Source organism: Larus michahellis, chromosome 1 (assembly GCF_964199755.1).
Source record: "Larus michahellis chromosome 1, bLarMic1.1, whole genome shotgun sequence".
In the NCBI taxonomy this organism is placed as follows: Eukaryota; Metazoa; Chordata; class Aves; order Charadriiformes; family Laridae; genus Larus; species Larus michahellis.
In genome coordinates, this window is record NC_133896.1 from 191,756,176 (window position 1) to 191,778,947 (window position 22,772).

Sequence of the window (22,772 nt, forward strand, 5' to 3'; positions counted from 1 at the left end):
GTAAAAGCAGTCAACTGGATGGGATGGAGATAGTTTTAGAGAACACTTCTGAGTAGTAAACTGTAACAGCAGCTCGTAAATTAACCACATATCATCTCTAGAACTTGGTACCAAAGTCAGTGTCATTAAGATGACTTGATCAGTCCTTGAATTTTATCAGGTATCTCTTCATTTAAAGTAAGTTTTATATGCTCTAACTAGTAAGCATCTCTGTTTATGAGCGGACAGTGTATCTGTGTTAGAAGTTTAGAAGTGTTTGTAGACTTTCACTAGTCAGATGAGATCAAGGCAAAACTTTAAAAACCTGTAACATTACTGTCAGGCTGTGTGACTTTAAAATTGTATCTACTTATTTTCACCAGGCTACTGTAAGTACTGGCTAAGAGAGGCAGTTCTGCTTTAAAAATACTGTACAAGCTTATTCTCAGCTTAATCTTTATGTCTATGTTTCATATTAAGTTCTGTTTTCAGATGCAAAATGTGATTCCCTTGTGGGAATTCTGAATGCACCATTCACCGCTAGTGAATTCTTTCCACCTGTTGTTTTGTTAAGAAATATCGATTTCTCAATTCTTGTTGATCTAATTATTTTTTTCTTTTTTTTTTTTTCTCTACCCAAAAGCTAAGCGTACTTAGTCTGGCTGGGATGGAGTTAAGAGCAGTACACTAAACGAGCATAACTTAGTGATTTTTTTTTTTTAACAAAATAAAATAAAATTCCAAAAGCAGCTTGTTAGACTTGCAATATGTATTTCTGGCATGGAAAAATGGTAATCTTCAGCTTTTCTGGTCTTAATTCTTCTGTCTAGTCTTCATATAGCACTAACATGCGAAGTATCAGAAAACACATTACTTATTGCTTGTTAATGTAATTGAAAGGAACTCTTGGCTGAATCTTGCTTTCTGTTACGCTGTTACTTGACACTCATCAGAGTTGAAGTGGATCACCTTTTTCATGCGCCTTTTGCCTGGTGGCTGTTTTTATTGTCATCAGATTTCATGTAACTTTACAGTGTGTGCTAGCGAGGGCTTTTTCATAGTATAGTTATGAGGATTATAATTTTGTGTGCAGGCATTACCTCTTTTTCCCACCTCCCAAGTTTTAGCTGCTGGTAAAGCTTCTAAAGGGCCACAGGTTATCAAAATGACACAGTTTTAATTCTGTGTCTAATACACTTTAAAAGTAAAGAAATGTCAGATTGTGCAGAAGTTTTGTTGTGGTTTTTTTATTCATTTATGTCTCACTTGAACATTTTTAGGAACTAGTCATTCCTAAAATAAGTGTCTTATTATTTATAATAGTAGAAAAAGTGGGTTGGTGATTTTAAAAAAACGAAAAGAAAAAAAACCCCTACAAACCAGTGTCCCTTTTTGTAGATCTCAGTTTTTTACCGTTTCATATAAACAGGAACACTATATATGTAATTTCTAAGGCAACTATGCTTTTTTTTCCCCCCCCTATTTTTTCTAGTATGTGTTTTTTCAGCAGTGACAGTTGAACTTAGACAAAATATTTTGATTTATAACCAAAGATAAAAGATTCAGGATTGTTAGCTCCAAGGCTGTGATGTATCATCTTTAAGGTTCAGCCGCTAGAGGGGGTCTAAACCTGCCCTCTGTGTAAATAAGGCTTATACTGGCTGGCAAAACCTTCAAGTTTATACGATTGCTGGTATGTTGTGGAAACATACTTTCAAAAGGTGTCTAATTTCATAATCTTTTTTTAACTGATGCTGTTTTTAGGGGTGATTATTCAGAAATATTTGTATAGTTTAACCATTTGAGTAACTTTTCTTTGCAGGTGATCTTGTGAATTAGTGTTACCATCAATGATGGCAGAACATCCACCATTACTGGATACCACTTCGATTATAAGTAGTGAAATCCCTCTTCTAACTTCCCCTATTGTTAGTGGGGATGGAGCACAACAGGTAAGGAAACTTCAGTATATTTCTTTTTTTTTTTTTTTTTCCTTCGTTCCAACAGCATCATTGACACTGTAAAAGATAGTAACCCTTCATCTGGAATACTTTTGTGCAGCCTTGGCTATGCATGTGTTTTAGAGGTGGAGGCGAAGGTGTAGAACTGGTGCAGAGAAGAGATTTGTAAGGACTATGAAGCAGAGAACCTGTCTTGTGAAAGAACATCTTCATAGAAGGATGGGACCAAACAGCTGCCAAGGTGTCTAGCCATGCTTGAGTCTTACTTTGGAAGCTATATATTTACATTACCACATGACCTTGTTAAAGTTAATAAACCCTCCCCTGTGGTAGAGCTTACTAGCTCAGGAACAACATGTGCTAACAATTCTATGGCCTCTAGACTGACGCTTGCTTACAGCTGGGTATCTTGAATGGTGGGACTTGCTTTTGTATGTTAGTGTCTGCCCAATTATTTTATTTTTTTTTAGACAAAACCAGACAAGGTGATAGAAAAACTTATGATTATGGTTTCAGAACACTTGAGAAAGGTCAGCTCCAGTGAGAAAGAAGCGTTGGCAAAACACTAGAAGAATATTTTAAGCCCCAGCTAAGCACAGTTCTGCAGCAACTTCCAATGGGAGAAAAGGAATGAAAAATTAAGTTAAATGGATTGAAGTATCTGAATAGATTGAGAGATCACTGCCTGTGATAGCAAGAGACTGCACTTGATGATCTAGGGAAGTCTCTTATAGTCTGCCATTCCCATGCTTGATCTTAATGCGGAAGAAATACTTATTTATCACGAAGAGGAGCTAATTTCTAGGGTAAAAACACAGAAAAGAGCTCTAAAATAAGACTGGAAAATGGATTGCAACAATTCATATATAAGGTTGGGGCTGCAGTGAGATCCTCACAATATAGAGGAAGCTTAAATAGAGAGACAGAGCTGACAAATCTCTCTTTAATGAAAGTATGGACAAAACAATCTAGAAAAAAGGGAAAAAACAATATCCAAAGTTGCTTTCTCTTCCAGTTGTTCTTTCAAAACATTTAGAAGCAGTAATCTGTAACATGCAAGCGGAGAACTGTTATTGTTTCCTTACATGATCTGCCTTGAAAACTTTGATTTTAAAGCCTTGCAAACAAAAAATAAAGTATGCCTATGCGAAGTGAAACACATCACCACCGTTTCTTTTCCTTACCCAATTGTGAATATTCTTTCTTTTTACTATTGTTTAAAAAATCTTGTAGATGTATCACAGAACCCTTGAAGTTGGAAGGGACCTCTGGAGATGATGCAGTCCAGCTTTCCCCCACTCAAAGCGTTTCTTCTGCTGTCAAGGTCCCTCTGGCTGGCAGTACAGCCGTCTAGTGGATCAGCCACTCCTCACAACTTTGTATCACTTGCAAACTTGTTGGTGGTGCACTCTGTCCCATCATTCATGTCATTAAAGAAAATAGTAAACATAATCTGTCCCAGTAATAACCACTGAGGTGGTTGCCTAGTGAATGACCTCCTGCTGGACTTTGCACTGCTGATCGCAACCCTCTGAGCCAGTTTTCAGTTCACCTCACTGCCTAAGTTCAGTCTGTACCTCAACAGTTTCTGTGTGAGGATGTTATGCAAGACAGTGTCAGAAGTCTTGCTATAGTCATGATAAACAGTATCTACTGCTCTCCGCTTATTCAACAAGATAGTAGTTTCATTGTAGAAGGCCATCCAGGTTTGTCAGGCATGGTTTTCCCTTTGTGAATCTGTACTGACTACGCCCAATCACCTTTTTCTTTAATGTGTTTGGAAAAGGCTTCTCGGAAGATTTGCTCGCTCATCTTCCCAGAGCTCAAGGTGATGTTGACCGGCCTGTAGCTTCCTGGATCCTCCTCCTTGCCCTTTTTTTGAAGATTGCGGTGACATTTGCTTTCTTCCAGTACTTGGGAACCTCCCCTAATCACCATGACCTTTTGAAGATAGTTGAGACTGAGTTACTTGTTCTGTCTTCCCCAAAAATAAGACTGTCAAGCTGTGCTGTCAAGCTTACTCCATAATGGTGCAAAATTTTGAATCAGTTATGAGCTTAAATGTTCTTTTGGGGATACTTTTTCATTAAAATAATGTCTTTTTTTCCTGCCAAGCAAGATTAAAACTGGAAAACAAGCAAAGAATTTCCTCAAAGAAATGAGTTTGTGGGGGTTTCTGTTAATATTCTTACGGGAAAAACATCATGTATGCTGTACGTGTCCTTTTTTATTTAAAAATAAAAAAGCTACTAGTTAAGAATACTGTCTAAAGTGGAACTGATAGTGGTAGTGTTTATTTTAAAAAATAAAAAAAGAGAATCTTCACAAGGCATTGGGCAGATTCTCAGTCATCAATAAAGTCAGTCACTTTCTATCTTCATTTCATGATAACTAGCAGTTATACCACAATGTCGTCTACTGTTCTGTGATCCACAATGTCTAGTGAAGGCTGCAACTTTCGTTTTCTGTCCTTTCTTTCACATCTGACACATGACTCATGAAGAATCTGCAAATGAATTTGTTCAGTAGCAGGAAACTTTAGTGGAAACCCTTTTTGCATCTGATGATTTAAAAGCCATCACTAAGTAGAAAATACGTTGTATATCTGAAAATAGGAAATCCAGGATTGCAGGTACTGCTTACTCTGTCAAGGTTGCCCAATTAAAACACAGAAAGGTCAGGCAGGCCACTGTTTATTTATAGGGATCTTACAATTAGTTGTTACGTTTGTTCTATATGCTACACTAATGAAAGGGGTATATATTTTCAAGTAATCAAGTACAACAAGTTGTAATTCTGAGCCTTTTTCTTATTTTTTGAAAAACATTTTAACCAGAATATTGTTCATTGTATTCTTTGGTTTTTTTTCTTGTAACTTTGAAGCCACAAGAAGTGCGAAGACTTTTGCCTTCAAGGTGGAGTTGCTTGTTTTTCTGAAAGTCTCTTATTTGCTTAGCTACAATACATTCAGTAGGGGTTACTTCCTTAATATATGAAAACTACCTTTCCAGTTTCTTTCGTAACAGTGTTGTGGTGTTGGATTGCATAATCTATAACATAATCCGTAGTGCTGACAGAATTTAATTGTGTTCCTACAATCAAAATTCAGAGCTATTTTGTCCATGTAAATAAATGTATATTTTCTTCTGTCTTCATAGTGTGTAGGTTGGACTGTAGCTGTTCTAATTAGTTTCAATCAGTTCTGACTGAAAAAAGTATTGAAAACCTGGTAGAAAATTCTTTATTTAAATATTTTGTCTATATGTTGGTATTTCTTATGTTAGACTAGTTAACTGTATCTTAAACTTGCAAGTTTTTGTTGAGCTGTAAAACATCTGAGGATTTTTTTTTAATCAATTCCACCTTCCTTCAGTTGTTGTGTATACTGCATAACTGAGTGACCAAGTGGATATAGACCATTCAGTACTTTTCTGGAACAGTTTGTATCTTCAAGATAATCTATTTCAAATACTTGAAGTTCTGCTAGCAGCTTAAATGTGAAATAGCAGTACAAATATTTGAACATGGTAAGATGAAAGGTCATGTGCTTCAAAGACTGGAAGTGTCAGATCAGGTTAAAGCTGTAACTTTCCGCCATGTTTTAAAACAAAACAATCTACAAAGTTAGAGGAATGTGTGTGTTCAGGCAGAAAACATGGAGAGTTTAAACTCTGTGGATGTTCATACGCTACTCAGTGCTGCCATGGGAGACTGCTGCGTTCTGCGTCCCACAGAACAGGGGACTACTGTTAGTTTTATGCAACAAAACTGGGGAAAATTAAAAGCAAAGACCAAGCCGGAAGTGCTGCTTTTGCACCTTCTCATCACTGTATTCAATGTGTGTGGGTAATGTACTCCTTATATCTTGGTTGTGGATATAGTAAGGTTGTGGATGAAGTATGGAGAAGATCCATTGGAGTTGATAGAAACCAAGTGACACTGAGAAAACAAGTTATGAGGACAGCAGTTTTTCATGTAAGGGTAACTACTGCAGTGAGGCTTTACTGATTACTGCCGAGGCTGGACAGGAAGCATGTGTTTGGTTACGTGAGTCCTGATTTGGTGGGGGGAGGTGAACTCATGATTGAGAGGAAAATGAGGAGGCAAGAGTTCAAACTACTTTCCGTAACAGACACTTTGTTTTCCTGATATTAGACCGATGTTAAATTGTTTTGGAAAGTTTCTACAACACGCGGTGCTGTTCCAAGACCAATCAGTAAATTGCTGACACAAGTTTGCAGCAACCCTGGACCCTCTCTGCACCTTTCCACTACAGCTAATAGTTGTGAAGTGGGACATCCCTATATAACCTTGGTGTCTTTTAATACCAAAAAAGTAGATAGCACTCCCAAAGTAGCCTGTTAAGCATTTCCTTATCTTTGGAGAATGAGACACATAGTGTTTGACCTTCAGTCAACTTTATTTCTGAGCAAGGTGTAAAGTAATACTTCTGGCTTGGCAAGCTGGTTGCTTTTCCTCTAAGCTTTATTCAGAAGTTTGGATGCTTAGTGGATTTTCAAAAAATCCCACTGTGTGTGTGTATATATGTAGTATGTGTCTGTGTGTGTATATACATACTGTGTGTGAGTTTAAGTGCAAATTCTTTGAACTGAAGTAGACATTTAGCATCAAATCTACAAGGCAGTATTTCTAAAACCAATTTCTTCTTTAAATAATCATACCTCTGATCTTAAAGTTATGATTAATGTGTTATCATAGGAGGAAGTCTCCAATCAGCAGACTAATAGATAGCTAAAAAAACAAAGGAAATAATTCTGAGAATCCCCTTTTTTGCATTTCAGATTGTTTATGTACATGGAGTCACAGCAGAAATGTAATGGTGAAGATGTAAACTAGATTACTAAATGCTTTTCCTTAGTTTTAGTTCTGACACTTCTGTTTCTGAAAAGCATATGGTACACTATCAAGTTCCAGCTTGCTTTGGTTTTGCCTTGCTGCTGAAAATCAAGCCTAGAACTGCATATGTTTCATGATCTTTTCCTCTACACAAAAAAAAAAAATCCATGTTAAAAGTAGTTTAACAACATACGCTGTTATAACTGTTCTCACTGCTTTACATATTGTGCTGTTTTCCTTTCCTTTATCTGTGTTTTGATTTTAAAGAGTACAGAGTATATGCATGGCTGCTTCTGTCTCTTTGTTGGTTGATTTTTCTTGTGTATTTTGTTTTTGGGTTTGTTTGGTTTTTTTTAACTTCCCCTTTGGCTCTATTGAATTAGCAGATGCATCTAACTTTTCCTTTTGGAGATTCATTAAAGTTTGTTTTAGTTGACAATTATTCTTCCATCCTTCAGTGACTTCATAGCATTGAAGCGCACCAGAAATGTGTTCACTGGAACAGCCAGCTTCTGTGTGTAAGCAGTGCTGGCTTACGGAAGCTGATTATCAAGCTGTACTTTTTCCAGGATTGATGAGTGCTTTTGTGTAGCAACCATCACTGGAAAATACATAATCAAATTTATATGGGACATTCTGTATATAAAATAACTTTTCCTTAAAAGTTTTTAACTGGTTGATGGCTATGATTTTTTTAAAAAACACCACCACAAAAAAGAAAGCTATGAGGATGTGAGCTTTGATGCCTCAAGGTAATTACATCCTTTTTGTATCTGAATTAATAGTATTTTTTGGTCAGGAAGAATGAAGTTTTGTCTTGGTTAAGTGTAAATTTTTATTTGGTCTTTGAGATCAGAACTTTCTCTAATGTATTTAATCTGTATCCTTGATTACAGATGCGTTGAAAGCTTGGTTTGAATTTCCTAGAAGCAGCCATCATCCTCAGCAGAAAGTGAAGATTCAAAATTCTTTGGTGTATAGTTATGTATAAGTACTATACTGCTTTTCGTTAGCAGAAAGCAGCATCCGATTTATCACACAATTTATGTTAGCATCCATATATATATATATATAAATAAACAAACATAGAAACAAGAGTGAAGGCTGTGTAGTTTGTAGATTTTCCAACTTGTATTCAGTATGAAAACTCATGGAATGAAGTACCCTTATAAAACTTCTGAGTAATCCTCCTTTTTCTCTCTAAAATGTCTGTTTTCATTTGTGTGATATGACTCCTAGATAAATTTTGGTCTCTGATACAGTAGATTCCTCCCAAGATGTTTGAGGCAAGATTTCCCCAGTTGAATGAATCTCTTCAGAAACTGACATTTGGGATAATTGGATGACATGTGAAAATCGGATTTAAAGTCAGTTAGTCACTGTAGGTTGCTGATATAGTCAATGGGGAGAAATAAGCATGTCAGGAAGATGACGGTTTTCATGTTTTAGGAAGGTGACTAAAGATCTGTATGGTTTCGTGGGGTTTTTTTGTTTGGTTTTTTTTTTTTTTTTTTAATGAGGTGAGGAGGCACAAGTTGCCTGGAGCTATAAGCGCTGGGATAGCTCAGTTCCTCTCTGCAGTCTGTTGCGAGTGGGCCTGGTTCCCGAGTCTGTGTGCTCCTCTATTGCTAAGGTTTGGAAGGGTAGAGTTATGTCCATGTAGTGTCCTGGACTCGGGCATGTTTCCTGATCCCCTTCTCTCCTCTTCTCTGTGTTGTGGGACACTTAACGCTCAGTAAGCTAGGACCTGAATGCCAGAGTCCAAGACTTACAAAGTCACCTTTATTGCTTCCGTACGTTTCCTCAGAAGACAGCTATTGTAATATCTGTAAGTTTTGACAAAAATGTAACTGCTCTGCAAAGTTATATTATTAACTACAGAAACTCCACTCTTAAAATATGTGAGAATTGCACACTTTGCAAACAAATAATCAGAAGTACATCCCCTGCTATCTGAAGCCTGTTTTTTGTCCCCTGGTGATGGAGAAGTTTCTTTATCACTGGGCAAAGTCCACCTAACCCTCTGCATGTTACAGAATTATACACTTTATAGAGCAGATGGAATGACATTCTCCAGGAAGAGATAGCCTCGGATTTACACACCATAGCAAAAAGGGCCATTGGCTGTAATTGTTCTCACTTTCTTTTTGGAAGTAGAGGAGAAAATATGTGAGAAATACATGAGAAAGGCTTGGGGTTGTAGAGATTTCTCTCCCCAAGCCCTTGGTCCAGTACTGACGAGCCTTCCCAACCCTATCAAATTGAGGACGTAGCCTTTCTTTTCTCTTCTAGCTCAGGTTTGTGTTGTCATACAGCGTTCTGATATATAGCAATACCCAGATTTGCACAAAGCTGGGCATATAGGGAACTTTGTCAGGGGGGAAAAAGATTACTTTAGAAGCGCTATTGAAACTCCTAGAATTCTAATGTGGTTTTTCTTTTAGAGAAATGCTATTTTGAATAACTAGAGAATACAGTTCTTTGTCCCTTCCTTTTGTGCTCTATTTAAGGTAGAAATGTTAAAGACACATCCATCAGTGTTAAATGTTATGGACTTTTAACTTGCTATATCACCAAACAGGAATCTGAGCTGTCAGAAGCAATGTTGGGAAATATAAAATTCTCTATTCAGCTGTTAGGCCAAAGGTTGATCATGACCGCATTATGTTGTGTATTGTTTCTTGGTGAATGCCTAACTCATCGCACACCCTTTCAGACGTGGTACAGACATGTCCAGATATTACTGACAAAGAAATTCTTCTAAGAAAAGTGCCATTGAGTTGCATAATCATTAGCAAATCTGTTAACCGTCCACCTCGCTTTCTTCATCTTGGCTAGCTTTCATAACGTTTCTAAGATTATTTTTTTTTTTTTTTATTTTATTTATCACTAGGTAGGAAGGAAAATACTAGCAAAACTCTCTAACAATGTCAATGCTGTTCAGCTTGTTTCAGATGTGTTCTAACCAGCAAACTAATTCTTCCCCTCTTCTCAGCATTAAGATCTTCAGAACAGATTTAGAGACTGGAAGTAGGCAGTCTTCACAAGTTTGAGGTTTTTTTGGTTTTTGTTTTTGTTTTGGTTTGGTTTTTTTTGCATAGGGAAATGCCAAATAATACCTATTCAACATAAAATATTTTACATGGCAACTGCTGGTACAGCTTGCAGCCAAAGCGTGGGAATTGCAAAGTACATACAGTTGAAGTACAGCTGAAAAGAGTCTTCAGTTTTGATGCTCAGTTGAAATAATTGCAAGGGTGTTTTGATTCCACAAGTGTTGTGAAGAAGGCAAGATAAATACAGGAAGAGAAGATTTTTTGTTTAACTTATTTTAAATACAATATCTAAAAACCTGTTATGAATCAGATCAAAAATCTTCAAAGTGCCTGGCTTTCTTTGAACAGTGCCATGTGTAGCACTATACAGCACTTTCAGATTATTTTTTTATTTTTTAGAAATAAGTTTTTTTTGATTCTCTCAACATTTAGTAGCATCTTAAGCAACTGGGAATTTGGGGTTTTTTTTAATTGTAATTTTCACTTCAAACAATCTTTGTTAAATTACCGAGTTTTTCAAAATTAAATTGGCGGTCTGTCTTTCAGTGCATCTAGGTACAACTTAAAGGAAAGTTCACTCCCTGTTTGTTTTTTGGGTTGTTGGTTTTTTTTTTTGGACTGTTGCAGATACGCAAACTGATGAAGGAAAGCGCTTACTAAGGGGACTAGCCCCTGCAAAGTAGTAGCTGAAAGCTTAGCCCTTGATACCACTTTGCTCTGCAGTACGAGCTCTGTCTTAGCTGGTTTTGCTTAGTGTTGTAACGCTGAAGTCCTGTGGACTTCAAACAACAAGGCGTCATGAGATGAGAGTAATCTGACTGAAGTCTTCCAGTTTTTATTTGTAGTTTGATTTGTCTGACCACTGGCCAGGACCAGATGCCTCAGAAACTTCCAGAGTTCAGTGACTGCCCCTAACACTGCTTCCTTCTAATTCCCTGTAAACCAGGATTAGTTTAAAACTTTGAAGCACAAATGTTTGTCTGTTGCATTATCCAAATTCTTTTAAACACTTCTGGTACTCTTATGTTTATACTTTTACTGATATAAAGATGTAATAGTGGGATTATTTTAAGCAGCAAATTTTCTGTGCTAACCACAGACTGTGTCAATGCTAATGAAACAGATTGGGTTTGCTGTAAATGAGACAAGTAAAACTTTGTTTAGCCAAGCTGTGAGAATTGAGAATGCAAAAGAAAAGAGACAAAGCAGAAACGCGTAGATCAAAATTGTAAGTATTTCTGAATAATAAAGAATGAGACAGACGCACTAACGGAAAATACACTGATTTATGCTGTTGTATGTGGACGCTAATAAGTCTTGAACATTTATCAGTGACATTAGATGCAGATTTTAACACTTATCTTTTACTGATTATTTTCAGAAAACTTTGTATTTTTACAAAACAAGGCTCCAAACCATCCTTTCTTTTTTTTTTCTTTTTTTTTTTTCCTTTCCCTGTCCCTCTGGTGATCAGCTTTCTACTGATCATCTTTTACAAGAAGAGAAGGGGGGGGAAACATGAGTACAGTAAGAATTTTAAAAAACCTTTTCATAAATAAAATCAATATATTTGCTAAAATTAAAAAAAAATCACCGGTTCTCAGATCTTTCCAACCTGCCTTTCTACAAAAAGCGGTGAAAGTGCCACTGAACAGTCTAGTCATCTTTCCAACCTCCCTGTTTCCAGCTTGCTTCTAGGGATGTTCTGTTGTCTTACTGCATTCAGTGGTGCTGGCAGTATCTTGTAGCAGTGGTTAAAGATGAAATGTTTGCTGATTTTATTATCTGTCAGCTGCCTTTTAGAAAAATGCCGCAGAGTTGCTTGCTCTCTCTTCGGAAAATATACATAGGCCTCAGGAGCATGTCACTGAAAAGACGGGTTCTTTCTTGCTTTCTTCAGGACATGGTGCTACTACTTGTCTAAGATGAAATAGTTTGGATTGTGTTTGTTTTTTCAAAATCCTGAGTGTGTAAATTGTTAACTGCAACGTATTAGGTAACATTTACTTAATTCTGTGTGGTTTTCATGCCTAGTCCTGAAAACAAAGCTTTGTTCATGGCCTTTACTACCCAGATCTTTTCTGTTCTTCATTAGGAAAGTGTTAATCTCCACATATGGAGCAGTTAGATCCCTCTAGATTATCAGTTAGTATTAGCAGGTGCTAGGGTAGAGAATTGTATAGTTGTGGGAAACCTGTAAATTGCAATTTGCTCAAATAAATTTGGGGGAAAATAGAAGATTTTAGAACTTTGTGTTGAGTGTTGCATTGTGTTACTTAGACAAAGATCAATGTCTATAGGACACTTAAAATAATGACAAGAAGCCTGTTTTTCTTCTATTATTCATACTAAAAACCAGAAGATAACTTAAGGCAAAAAAAAGAAAATTCTAGCATTAATTCTAATATCCTTATAGATACCATAGAAATGGTATCTCTTTACTGGTTACTAGCCAATATAAATGGGGAGGGAAGAAGTCCTTTAGAAGTCCGAAAGACGGAGATACAAAAATCTTAAGAAAGATGACTTTAAGAAAGAGTTAGTTGGAAATAACATTCTTCACATCCATGAAATTCTTAAATTGTTTTAAATTGCCAGAGGCTTAAGACACTGTTTTAATTTAGCTTTTATTACTGATGTGTCAGCTGTTCCTATTTAATAATCTTATGCTGTCCGTAATACCTGTTATTTAGATCTTCTGCATTTTTCCATTTAATCCATTTTCTAACTGTTAGTGGGTTTGATTGTGGAAAAGAGTAGCTTGTAGCTTCATTAGCATCATTATGATATGAACAGCAGATTTTGAACACACAGTCAATGGCAAAGCGACTTGTGCCGCATTTGTAACTGACATCACCTTAGCTGTACCACAGATGTGATTCCATCTGGCAATTCCTGTGCCGCTGATGAATAACAACACTCAAGTCTTGCAGTGTTCTTTGATCAGTAGCTTTTAGGGACATACAAACACTGTTGTACTAGTCCTACAAACTGGGAAAATCTGGCATAGGTGAGGTGACAAACCCACAAATCACAGCAAGCCTGAGTTAGCCTCTTGAGCCTGTGTCCAGTCTTCCCTGTTCACTGGAGCACACTCTGGAGCCAGCCTAGATGTAATGATTTTCCTTATAACAAAAGACTGTACATAGGTGGAAAAACAGCCACTTTGAAAAATAAATGTTTTCAATAATAAAATGATACTGGATATGAATAACTGCTGCCTTGAGCCTAGAAAGCTTTTACTTCGTAAAGAATTTCACGCTGATCAAATGTTAGGAATATGACTTGAACTTAAAATAGCAGAAAGCTACTTTTTTGTTCTAAGTAGGCTGTAGGTGTGAGCCCTTTATGTAAAAGTGTGTATGTACACTTGCTTATTACCTTTGAAGACATTACTGTCCAATTTCTAAGTAATTTCTGATTTTTTTTTTTTATGCCTCAGGCAACATTTAATCAGTAATCTCATGTTGTCCCATGCCAGCTACCAAGCTGTTACACAGCAGTTTCATATATCTTGTCTTCTTGGGTTAGGACTTAAACCAGAATCATGCATATGTGGTATATGAAGTAATTTCTCACAAGAAGGGAGGGAAGCTATGTTTTGCCCTACGTAGCCCTCTTCCCACAGGTGAGGGTATGCCAGTGGGCCCCTGCTGTTATTGGGATTAAAGACCACAGATGTGAGATTGCCAGAAACAGATACTGGATGTTTTCAGTTCAGCTCTTTCATGGAGACTAATAGAGGGAAACCATCGTTGTCAGGCATCTGAAATGTCTTAAATATTAACGTCTAATAAAAGGTATTTCTGGTTATGGTGTTATTTAGGGCAGGCATATATGTAAATTATAAAGAACAATTGTGAAACACACTTCTTTCTTTTCATGCCTCTAAATGTACCTAATAAATGCACAGTATAGAGTAACACGATACTTAGGAAAAAGTGCAGCAGAATCCAGTTGATTATTTCTTAACTGTGGTTTTTTTATTCTGTTAGAAAATGTTGGTGGTTTTTTTCTTCCTCCCTCCTTTCTGGCTTATTTGCAAGCTGAAGTCATGAGCTGCATCATAGATTCAAGTATAAAGTCAGACGTTGGTTCGTTCCGAGCTAGTATATCCTATCTGGGAATCGGGAGGCTAAATTAAAAATGCAGTTATAAAATGGCATATATTTGGAAGCTTTGTTCTCTTAAACCTGAACCTTCTGTTGACTGACGTTAGATGATCCAGAAGCAGATGCTGCAGCAGCTATTTGTTGATTTAGTTGCTATGGTGACATGATACATTCGTGTACAGCAGGAAGCTCACTGTACGTTGGCTAATTTGATAGGAAGGAAGGCTTGAGGTAGGTATTGCTGACTATATTGTTAATTGATCCCTACCTTTCACATCCTGCCTCCACATGCTTTGTGGATGCACAGCTATAGAGGAAGGTAAAGGGAGACGCTCCGGCGTGGCGTTTAGGTTAAGGTGCCCTGTTAAAAGAAGGGGGAGGCAGTGCTCAGCACATCGCCGAAGATTACCTCAGTATTAAGTGAATGGAACAGATTGGAGCAGCTGGAGTGGTGCCTGTTGAATCTTCCTTCATCCTTTGTCACTGTGTAGCACCAGTTGAATGAGAGAAATAAAAGGATGCGAGCAACAGTAAGTCAAAGTGCTAAGGCTTTTGAAATGGGTTGCGAGATAAAGCATGTCACTAATTAACATCTTGATTGGAGCTATTAGTGGAGAAAAATGTAATTGTTCTGAATATATGCCCTAATGACAGAGCATAAATGTGTCTCTGCCTGGAAGTTGTGTTGTATTATATTCACCCTTTTCCAGAAATACACCCTTTTTTAATCTTGTTGCAGACAGACGGTTAAAGATACAGTGTACATCTTACAAAAGGCTTGGCTGTAACCCCCCTTAACAGCTTTAGTTGAGTGTTTTAAAAATTTTTGAAGTCAGAATGACCAAAAACATTGGCTACAGTGTTTTCCTAAATTGTTAGATGTTCAAAAATGAATTTATTTTTGCCTTTTTGACCAAAAATACTTCTCGTCAGTACTGCTGAGCTAATTTCAGTTGCAGTATTTTTAGACAAACCACTGCTGTCTTTTTTTTAAATGTTAATTATATTGCTAGAGCATCTAGAAATATGACTTTCATAGTCTTTCATTATTTGTGATTTTTGCTGACAATCATTTGCTACTGACTCAGCACCTATAACCATATAATGCTAAATACAGATGTTTTCAGATTAATAAGAAACAAAATTAAAAAAAAAGGAACAAACCAATCCTGAAGGTCTTGTCTCTTTACTATTAAAATATCTCAAAAAAGAACATTGTTTCTGCTAGTGTAGAAATGGATTGTGATTTGATTCTCTTTAAATTATGGTTTTAGAGGTCCAGTGAAATGTTTTGGAACACTTTACCCTCTTGCTTTCTAGGAAGTTCATTTGGAGGAAAAAACCAAAACACCCTACAACCCCCAAAAACACACACATCCCCAAAACCCACTCCATAATGACAGAAAAACAGAACTGTGCTCTTCAGTAGTACTGTTTTGCTCCCATTTGTACTCTGTTGTTGTACAAGAACAATCTCTTACTATGTTATTTCGTATGTTTTAACCACATTTGTAATATAACATGCTCTTACTTCATATTGTATATGATTTTAGCAATGGATAAAATTAATGTAACGTATCCTAGCTTTTTCCCCCCACTTTCTTCTTGCTTTCTTAATTCCCCACATTTTTTGTTATTTTAATGTGTATACCAGACTATGAATTGACTTTGCTGCTAAAAGATTGCTTTGTTTTGTTTTGTTATGATGTATTTAGTGGTAGATCAGTTATATTCTTGCTACATATATTTAGAGGCTTTTATCTTGGTTGGAAATTTGTCCCAGATTTCACTCATTCTGGAAAAATATGTAAATTCACGAAGCGTAACTGACTACTTTTAGAGGAAGATACCAAGTAACTCATTCAGTTCCATTGCCCTTTGGTGGGAGGTGGCGGGTGGCTGGTGAGAGGGAAGGATTCCAAAAATCCCTTTACACTGAAATTCAATCCGGTTCCTTTGGTTTTCTTGCCTTGGTGGCAGTAGGCAGTGCGAGCCTGTGGAGAGAGCAGAGTGACAGTTCTCACCTGGGTTTATCCCGCAACTTCACGCATGACACAAAGTATTTAATGTGTTTTGGTTTCTTTAGCCTCAGTCAGGATTAAAAAAAATGTAACCTTTTTCTTTTCACCTTCAGAAGGCTGATAGTCCTTGTTACTGAAGGATGCGTTTGAGAGCTAAATGTTTTGGAGAGACATAAGAGACCCTGATGTCAGTAGATTTTTCTTCAATGCAAATACAAAAATATTTCCCTGGTATCCCAGTAACTCTGAAATGATAGTGTCATTCTTTCAGCTAAGACTCTGCTGGTTAGAAATAAACCCATAGGTATTAGGAAAAGGGTATTTTTTTAAATGATGGTGTGTATTCAATAGCTAACAACTTTTTCTACAGACAGAGAAGCTTTTAGGTCTAAAACCATTTCTTTGGGCAACGCAATTTGTTACCTGCTGCAAAAGACTTGAAAATGTGGTTGTGAATACCAAACTAGTAAACAAAATTTTACTGTATCTGAATTGAATCTCTTGCTGTTTGTGTTGGCTTAGAAGAGTTAGAAACTGTATTTCAGTCAGTCTTGTCCTTTTAGAAATACAGGTTTTATTTGAACTGCAGCTTTCAATGTATAATACTTGGATCATCCTTATGTGGGAAGAATAAACTAAACTCTCTTCCATAAATCTTATTCAAATCTCATCTGGAAAAATTTCCCCAAATTAGGTAGGTCTTTATACCTTTATGGACAAGGGTGGAGGAGAAGGTTAGCAACTGTCTCAATTCTGGATTCGTTTCGGTTTGTGCCTGTGTGAAAGATCATCTAGTATAGGTCTAGACATAATAATTTGTTGTTTAGATGAGGGTTTTTACTTCAGACTAAATTTAAACTTCTAGAACCTAAAAAATAAATTAAAAATATTATCTCTGTATATATGATATATTAGCAATGATATTTGCATATGTATTTTTTCAAATAAAATCTCTTGCCTTACAGATCCACTGCATATGTGTATTTGATAGAAGTGGCAAAATATTTTTGAGACACTGCGTTTTGGCTGGCTGTGTTGTCCACATGTGTGTAGCTGGGGAGGAAGCCGTATTCTTTAGCCTTTGAGTTTTACTCAGAGCGCTGCTTTTGTACATGAGTAATGGTGAGCAAAAGAAGAAAAATGTGTCAAACTTGCTATGAGACATTTTTTATTAAGTTAGTTTTTTAGAGCTCATTGACCTATTTCAGGTTTTACTTAGTGGCTTTTTTCCCCTTCATAGGGACAGAAATGGTTTGGAACTTCTAATTGTATTTACAGTTTCTGCTATGGAAAGGTGTTGCCTTAAAACAGTGAAGTGGCACGCTTGTGAATTAGTCCTAAGCTTTTTTGTTTTCCTGCTCTGATAGTCTTTCACCCCATCTAGGGCCCTTATCATGATGAATCCAATTTTGGCATTGGTACTTCACAATAATGTCCATAGATTTTATTTTGATCTTGCTTACGAACCACCTGATGGAGAACAGCCATTAATTGTGCAAGCCTATTTATAGTTCATCATTATTTTTTTTGTGTGACCAAGAGCTTTGGGAAAACTTTTCCCTGCATGTTGTAATGTGAATACGCATTTGTGATGCCACAAGTTTGATGCTGCCTTTCTTTCCCGTCAGCTAGCTGAAATTATCTTGGAACCTGGCAATCTGCTAATGCATCGCTTCTGTTAGTAGGATGGAAGTGGAAGCAGAGATGCTTGTAGAAGTGTGGATCATAGTGACAGGAGGAGGGGTCGTTGGTAACTGTTATTTCAGTGTAGTTAATGGGCTTTTTGGCCTGCCTTAATGTGCAAAAGAACATATTCAAAGCAGGATGAGCTAGCTCTGTATTTTAAATTCCATTCTGTCCCTCACAGTGCTCCAATGGAGAAATACCTTAACCTGCATATTTGTCTGGCACAAGCAAAATGTTGGACTACTTAAGAAAAGTATTCTGTATCCATAAAGACAAGGATTAGTAAAATATAAATCAGCTGCGTTTTTATCATTGCCATTCTGCCTTTAAAAGATATTGCTGTCACCATTTTTGGTGGGGCAAAGTACCTCTAAGAATCTTATTTTGGCTTCTGCAGCCTCTGCTTTGTGCTGATAAAAGTTACTTCTAGACCTTTCTGGAGATGAGTGTTAATATTTGGCCTTAAGTTTGCCCCTTTTTTTAAGCAGTCCTCTCAGTCAAGGTGGCTACAGTTCTGTCTTGCACAGATTTCCCTTCTACCCTCTGTTGTTTGTGTTCTTAGTCTTATAATTTTTTTTCTGACTCCATCCATTTTAAATAAATTTCATTTCTTCAGTGTTAGAAATAAGCTGTAAGACTTGAAAAAACATTCAGCTCCTTTCCTGGTTGAGTCTGCAGAAACATCCTGTAGTTTCTCTCGCAGATAGTTAAGAGTTTACTGAATAGAAATAAGAAACATTGAGCGTTTTCCTCTTTGAACGTTCATACTGCCTTTGATTCTTTAGATGCAAAATCAGAATACTTTCTCATCCTACTCACACTGATGTATTAAAGCTAAATCATATATGAGATCTTCAGATCAAATTATTGTGAAGTTATCATTATATCTATTGATAGTAGTATGTCCAGGTCAATGTTGCATGTCTCTGTCGGATGTGCTCATACTACTTCAGCTACAATAAAGTTATATTTTAATTTGGAATTCTTCAGGGAGAGAAATATTATAAAATAGTTTTATATAGAATTGTTGTATTTTAAGAGTGTATTTATCATATAAGACCAGCTCAAATTATGATTCAGGTGAAGAATAGATTTTCAAAGCTAATTAAGAGGCTACCCCTTAACTGGCCATTGAAAAGGCAAAACATAGTAATGCTTCTTGAGGCTACTGTTGGGCAGCGTTTATATGTTAGTAATTTAAGTGTGCACAAGCATGTTCCTAGAGACTGAGGCTAAGCGTCATGTGGAACAAGTCTGCTCGAGTAAGTTACCTGTTCCTCCAGAAAGAGCGTCTGTGTGCAGGCTGCCTGTTAAGAGTGGTCTCTGGAACAGTTTCCAGTATTGTCTGTGAGAAGACTGCTCGTTGACACCGGGCCATGTTGTGCTCAGGAGTACTATAACATCCCGGGTGATGTTCCTGAGCACTGCTTGCTTTGCTAATACAGATATGGTTTTAGGTACCACTGATGTGGCCAAAGGGATGAAGCAGTTCTCCTAGGAGAGATTAGAAGTATTAGGACTCCTCAGAGGGGGAAATTGCTCAGGCTTAAAAAATAATGAAGGAGGTGCATGAAATTTACTCGGAACTGTTGTTCAGCAAATCCCGTAGCACAGGAACTATGGGACACTTAACTAGTAGGAGGTGGTTTTTAAATGGCTAAAAGGTGAATTGCAGGAACTTGCTGCTGTAGGAGGTTGTGGAGGCAATTCAAAGTGTATGTGAACGCAAAGAATGTAGGCAGATTTGTGGACAATGACAGAGATGGACTGCAGAAAGTAGCCTGGCTCACTTGCTCTCTCCTAAATAGCATTTCTGATTGATATATTGGAGACAAAGTACTGGGCTAGATGGAGTCCTGACCTGGCCTGCTGACCCAGACCATGAGGACATTTCTTATGTTTTTATTTGGCTTGAGCAGCTGCCCGAGTTTAAACAGCAATTTCAGGAAAAACCTGTTGAGCTTTCTAATATGTAGCATGATTCAGTGTTGTTAGGAAGCTGGTCTTTGCCAATCCGGGCTACGTATCTTGAAGTGATGGTGGATGGGCAGCGAAGTAAAAGTTTTAAAATCAGGGAAAAAGTCAAGGATTCCATGCTAAGATGTGGGTTTAATTAATACTATTCTTTGTTGCAATGCCTTTCTATGTTTTTAGGGTGGATTTTGCTTTTAATATTGTGCTAAGAAGAAACCTCTCTAATCCACATCTATTTAATTAAAGTATTACAAAGATTAGTATGTTGTTCATTTGATCTGGGTTTATCTTCTAAGATATCTTTTGTAGAATAAATTAAGTACCATTGAAAAGTATGAAATTTCACTGTTAAAACTGACAGTCTCTGGCAACTGTGTTTTTGGTATTTCAAACTTTAGTCATATGGGCTGGTAATCTTGTTTTGTTTATGCAAGAACCATTTTTAGGATAATTGTATAGCTGCAGTCTTGTATTGTCAACTTATATGCTATTCTCTGGAAAGTGATTCTGTACTGTTTTTCATCAGAAACTGTATTGAGGTCATGTAGATCATTGTTAAATAACTGTTTAAAGGAAACAATTTATAGTTCCAGTGAAAATGACACAAATAATGCTTCCATTTCTTAATAGCAATGCCGTGACACATTTTGAACTTGAGACAAAAATATGTTAAGTCAAAGTTGTTAGCATTGAGAAATTACACTTTTAAGTTTTATTACATTCTGTTATATTGGTCATGCTTTAAAAGCGTTTGTAGGATTCTTGAGCTTGTATCAAGGCCTCAGTGTCTTAAGTTCACATTCTTTTGTTAAGCTTGTGAAGTCCTTAATTAATCTTTTGTTGATATAAAAAGAGAAATGGCATTTGAAAAGTGGCTCTGTTAAACATGCCTCCCACTGAGATTGACACATCACAAATGAGTTTTTTCAGATTATCATAATTATCTTAGAGGAGCAGGCAATGGAAATCAGGATAGAATAATGCACGCTAGCCTTTGGGTAGCAGAGCTTGAGATGCTGTGAGAAAGCAACAGGATTTGTCACAAAAAGATTGAGATGTGGGAAGAGAGGCCAAACCATCAGATTTTTCCAGAGCTTTTCACTTAGTTCCAGCCGACATGAATGTTTTGCCCAGAAGAGGAAGGAGATTGAGGTCTAGAATATTCAGTATAAAAGACAAGGCCCTTGGTTTTCATAAGTACTGATGTCAGGGTTCATGAAGTAGCATGTTGGACAATGAGATGTGCAAGCCTGTAGAAGGCCACCTGGAATGACATGAAAGAACTATAAATACTAAGCAACCTTTAGATTTTATTTGCCTAACGTGTGATGTTGTGAAAGATCCATGTTACCTTTTCCTTTAGAGATGTTTTCTTGTGGCTTTGATTATGTGCAGCAGACTTTTATTGGACAAGAGGGAATCCCTGTGAGTGATGGTGTGTCTTTGGTAATATCTCTTCTGACCAGAAAAGTGTCAGTGTCTCTCTGTGTGCATAGCTTTAATTTTTGTTATTTCAAATTGCATCTACTGAAGTGGTGAGTGTCAAAAATGTCCTTTTTAAAGCAGTGATTACTCCATTGGGGTTCAGCAGTAATAAGGCAGGTCCAGCAAACGGTGCTGGTCACATTGACACACGTTATCCCAACACAAAGGCTTCTGAAAGCCAGCAGTTTTTGAAACTTCTGAAATTACTTCAGTCCTGATTCAGACTCTCTTTTGGCACGCTTAGCACCAAATACAGCCTATCTTGGAACAGTTGTAAAATACAAATGTGAATGCACAACATAACAGCAAGGCTGAAAGTGGGAGCTGGTGAAATAAATGTACAGTCAGGCATCAAGTAGACAAAACGGCTGTATTTCTTCCTGGGAATTGAGTATGTAATTAAATTGCATTAAGTCGGTGAGTCTCCCCACCCTTTTGAGTGGAAGTCAGATGTCCTCAGAGATGTGAAAATCTAATGACATCCTGAGTGTCAGTGTGATGCTGGACTCCATCAAGAGACCTGTTGCTTCGTGGCACAGCTCCACTGCTGAGCAATGCCCCATCTCACTCTGTTACACCATGGTTGGCGTGCGGAGCCTTTCACCTTCTTAGACTAGCGGCCAACAACAAAGATTCTCACACAGGAGAAACCGCTACAAAAGAAAATCAGGAGGCATAGGGCCCACTTGTTGCAGTTGGGCCAGCTTGTGTATTGCCATGCTCAGATCCACTCTGCCAGCTGGAGCCTCCACTTTCAATGTTCTGCAGCAGAGGTCTGGAGGAGGAAAACCCTCAGGTTCCCAAGGTAACGTTATTACCCAGGTTACCAACATCAGGCACTGACACAGGAAAAAATGGGAACGACACAGGAATACCAGTCATGCCCCACTCCCTGTTACTTTAAAAGTAAGAATCAAGGAAATCATACCAACCATTGCCCTAAAACTTGAGGGCTTTGCAGCTTTTCTGCGTCTCATAGTTTATATGGTGGAGACCGAGAATATTGAGCTGAAAATTGTACAGATTGACATGTCAAGAGCAGCCAGAATGGCTCCTCCCAGGAGTTAGGGCATACTAAATCAGCCAAAAGACTTGTGCAAATATGGTTATCCAACCCACGCGTAAGAGATGGAAAGACATTCTCATGTACTCCGAAGCTTTTATGTACTTTCATTCCAGTCTAAATTTCAAGCGAAAACTTTCAGTTGTAGCAGAGAGGAGAAAGTAAATCAATTAAATATGTCTTCAAAAAGTTATGCCTGCTTGGGGAGCCTGAGTTGATGAGTTCTTACAGTTTCTTTTCCCTATTTCTCTCCTTCGTCATGTTCTGAAGGTGATAGCCAGTTGTTAAAATGTTACCTTCAAACACTTAATAATAAACTCTGGCAATACAGTGTTTTCTGAAGACCTGTAAGTCTCATTTGAAGTTCATGTCTAAAATCCTGTTGTTTCTGAGTTTAGGTTATATTATGAATGCTCACTCTTACTGAATTTTATATTCAGACACACTTTAGAAGATCTGGAAAAAATTATTAGCATGATAAACTGTAAATAGTGATTATAATTCATTGTATTTTTTTCTCAAAGAGCCTAAAGCTTCTGGAGACATCTTTCTCCAGTAACAGCACTGTACCACATGGA

The 22,772-nt window shown here is 37.2% G+C and overlaps 1 protein-coding gene across 7 annotated transcripts in view; it reads left to right on the forward strand.

Moving 5' to 3' along the window:
- FNDC3A (fibronectin type III domain containing 3A) overlaps positions 1-22,772 on the forward strand; it is a 123,473-nt gene that overhangs the window by 17,337 nt on the left and 83,364 nt on the right. For 5 of the 7 annotated variants that reach the window (XM_074565820.1, XM_074565830.1, XM_074565855.1 and 2 more), the window contains one exon: positions 1,802-1,931. In XM_074565820.1, the coding sequence (XP_074421921.1) occupies positions 1,830-1,931 (102 nt within the window). In that variant the 5' untranslated portion in view covers positions 1,802-1,829. Of the gene's footprint in view, positions 1-1,801; positions 1,932-14,157; positions 14,496-22,772 lie in introns of those variants that run through there. The other 2 variants (XM_074565885.1, XM_074565865.1) reach the window with 2 other exon arrangements.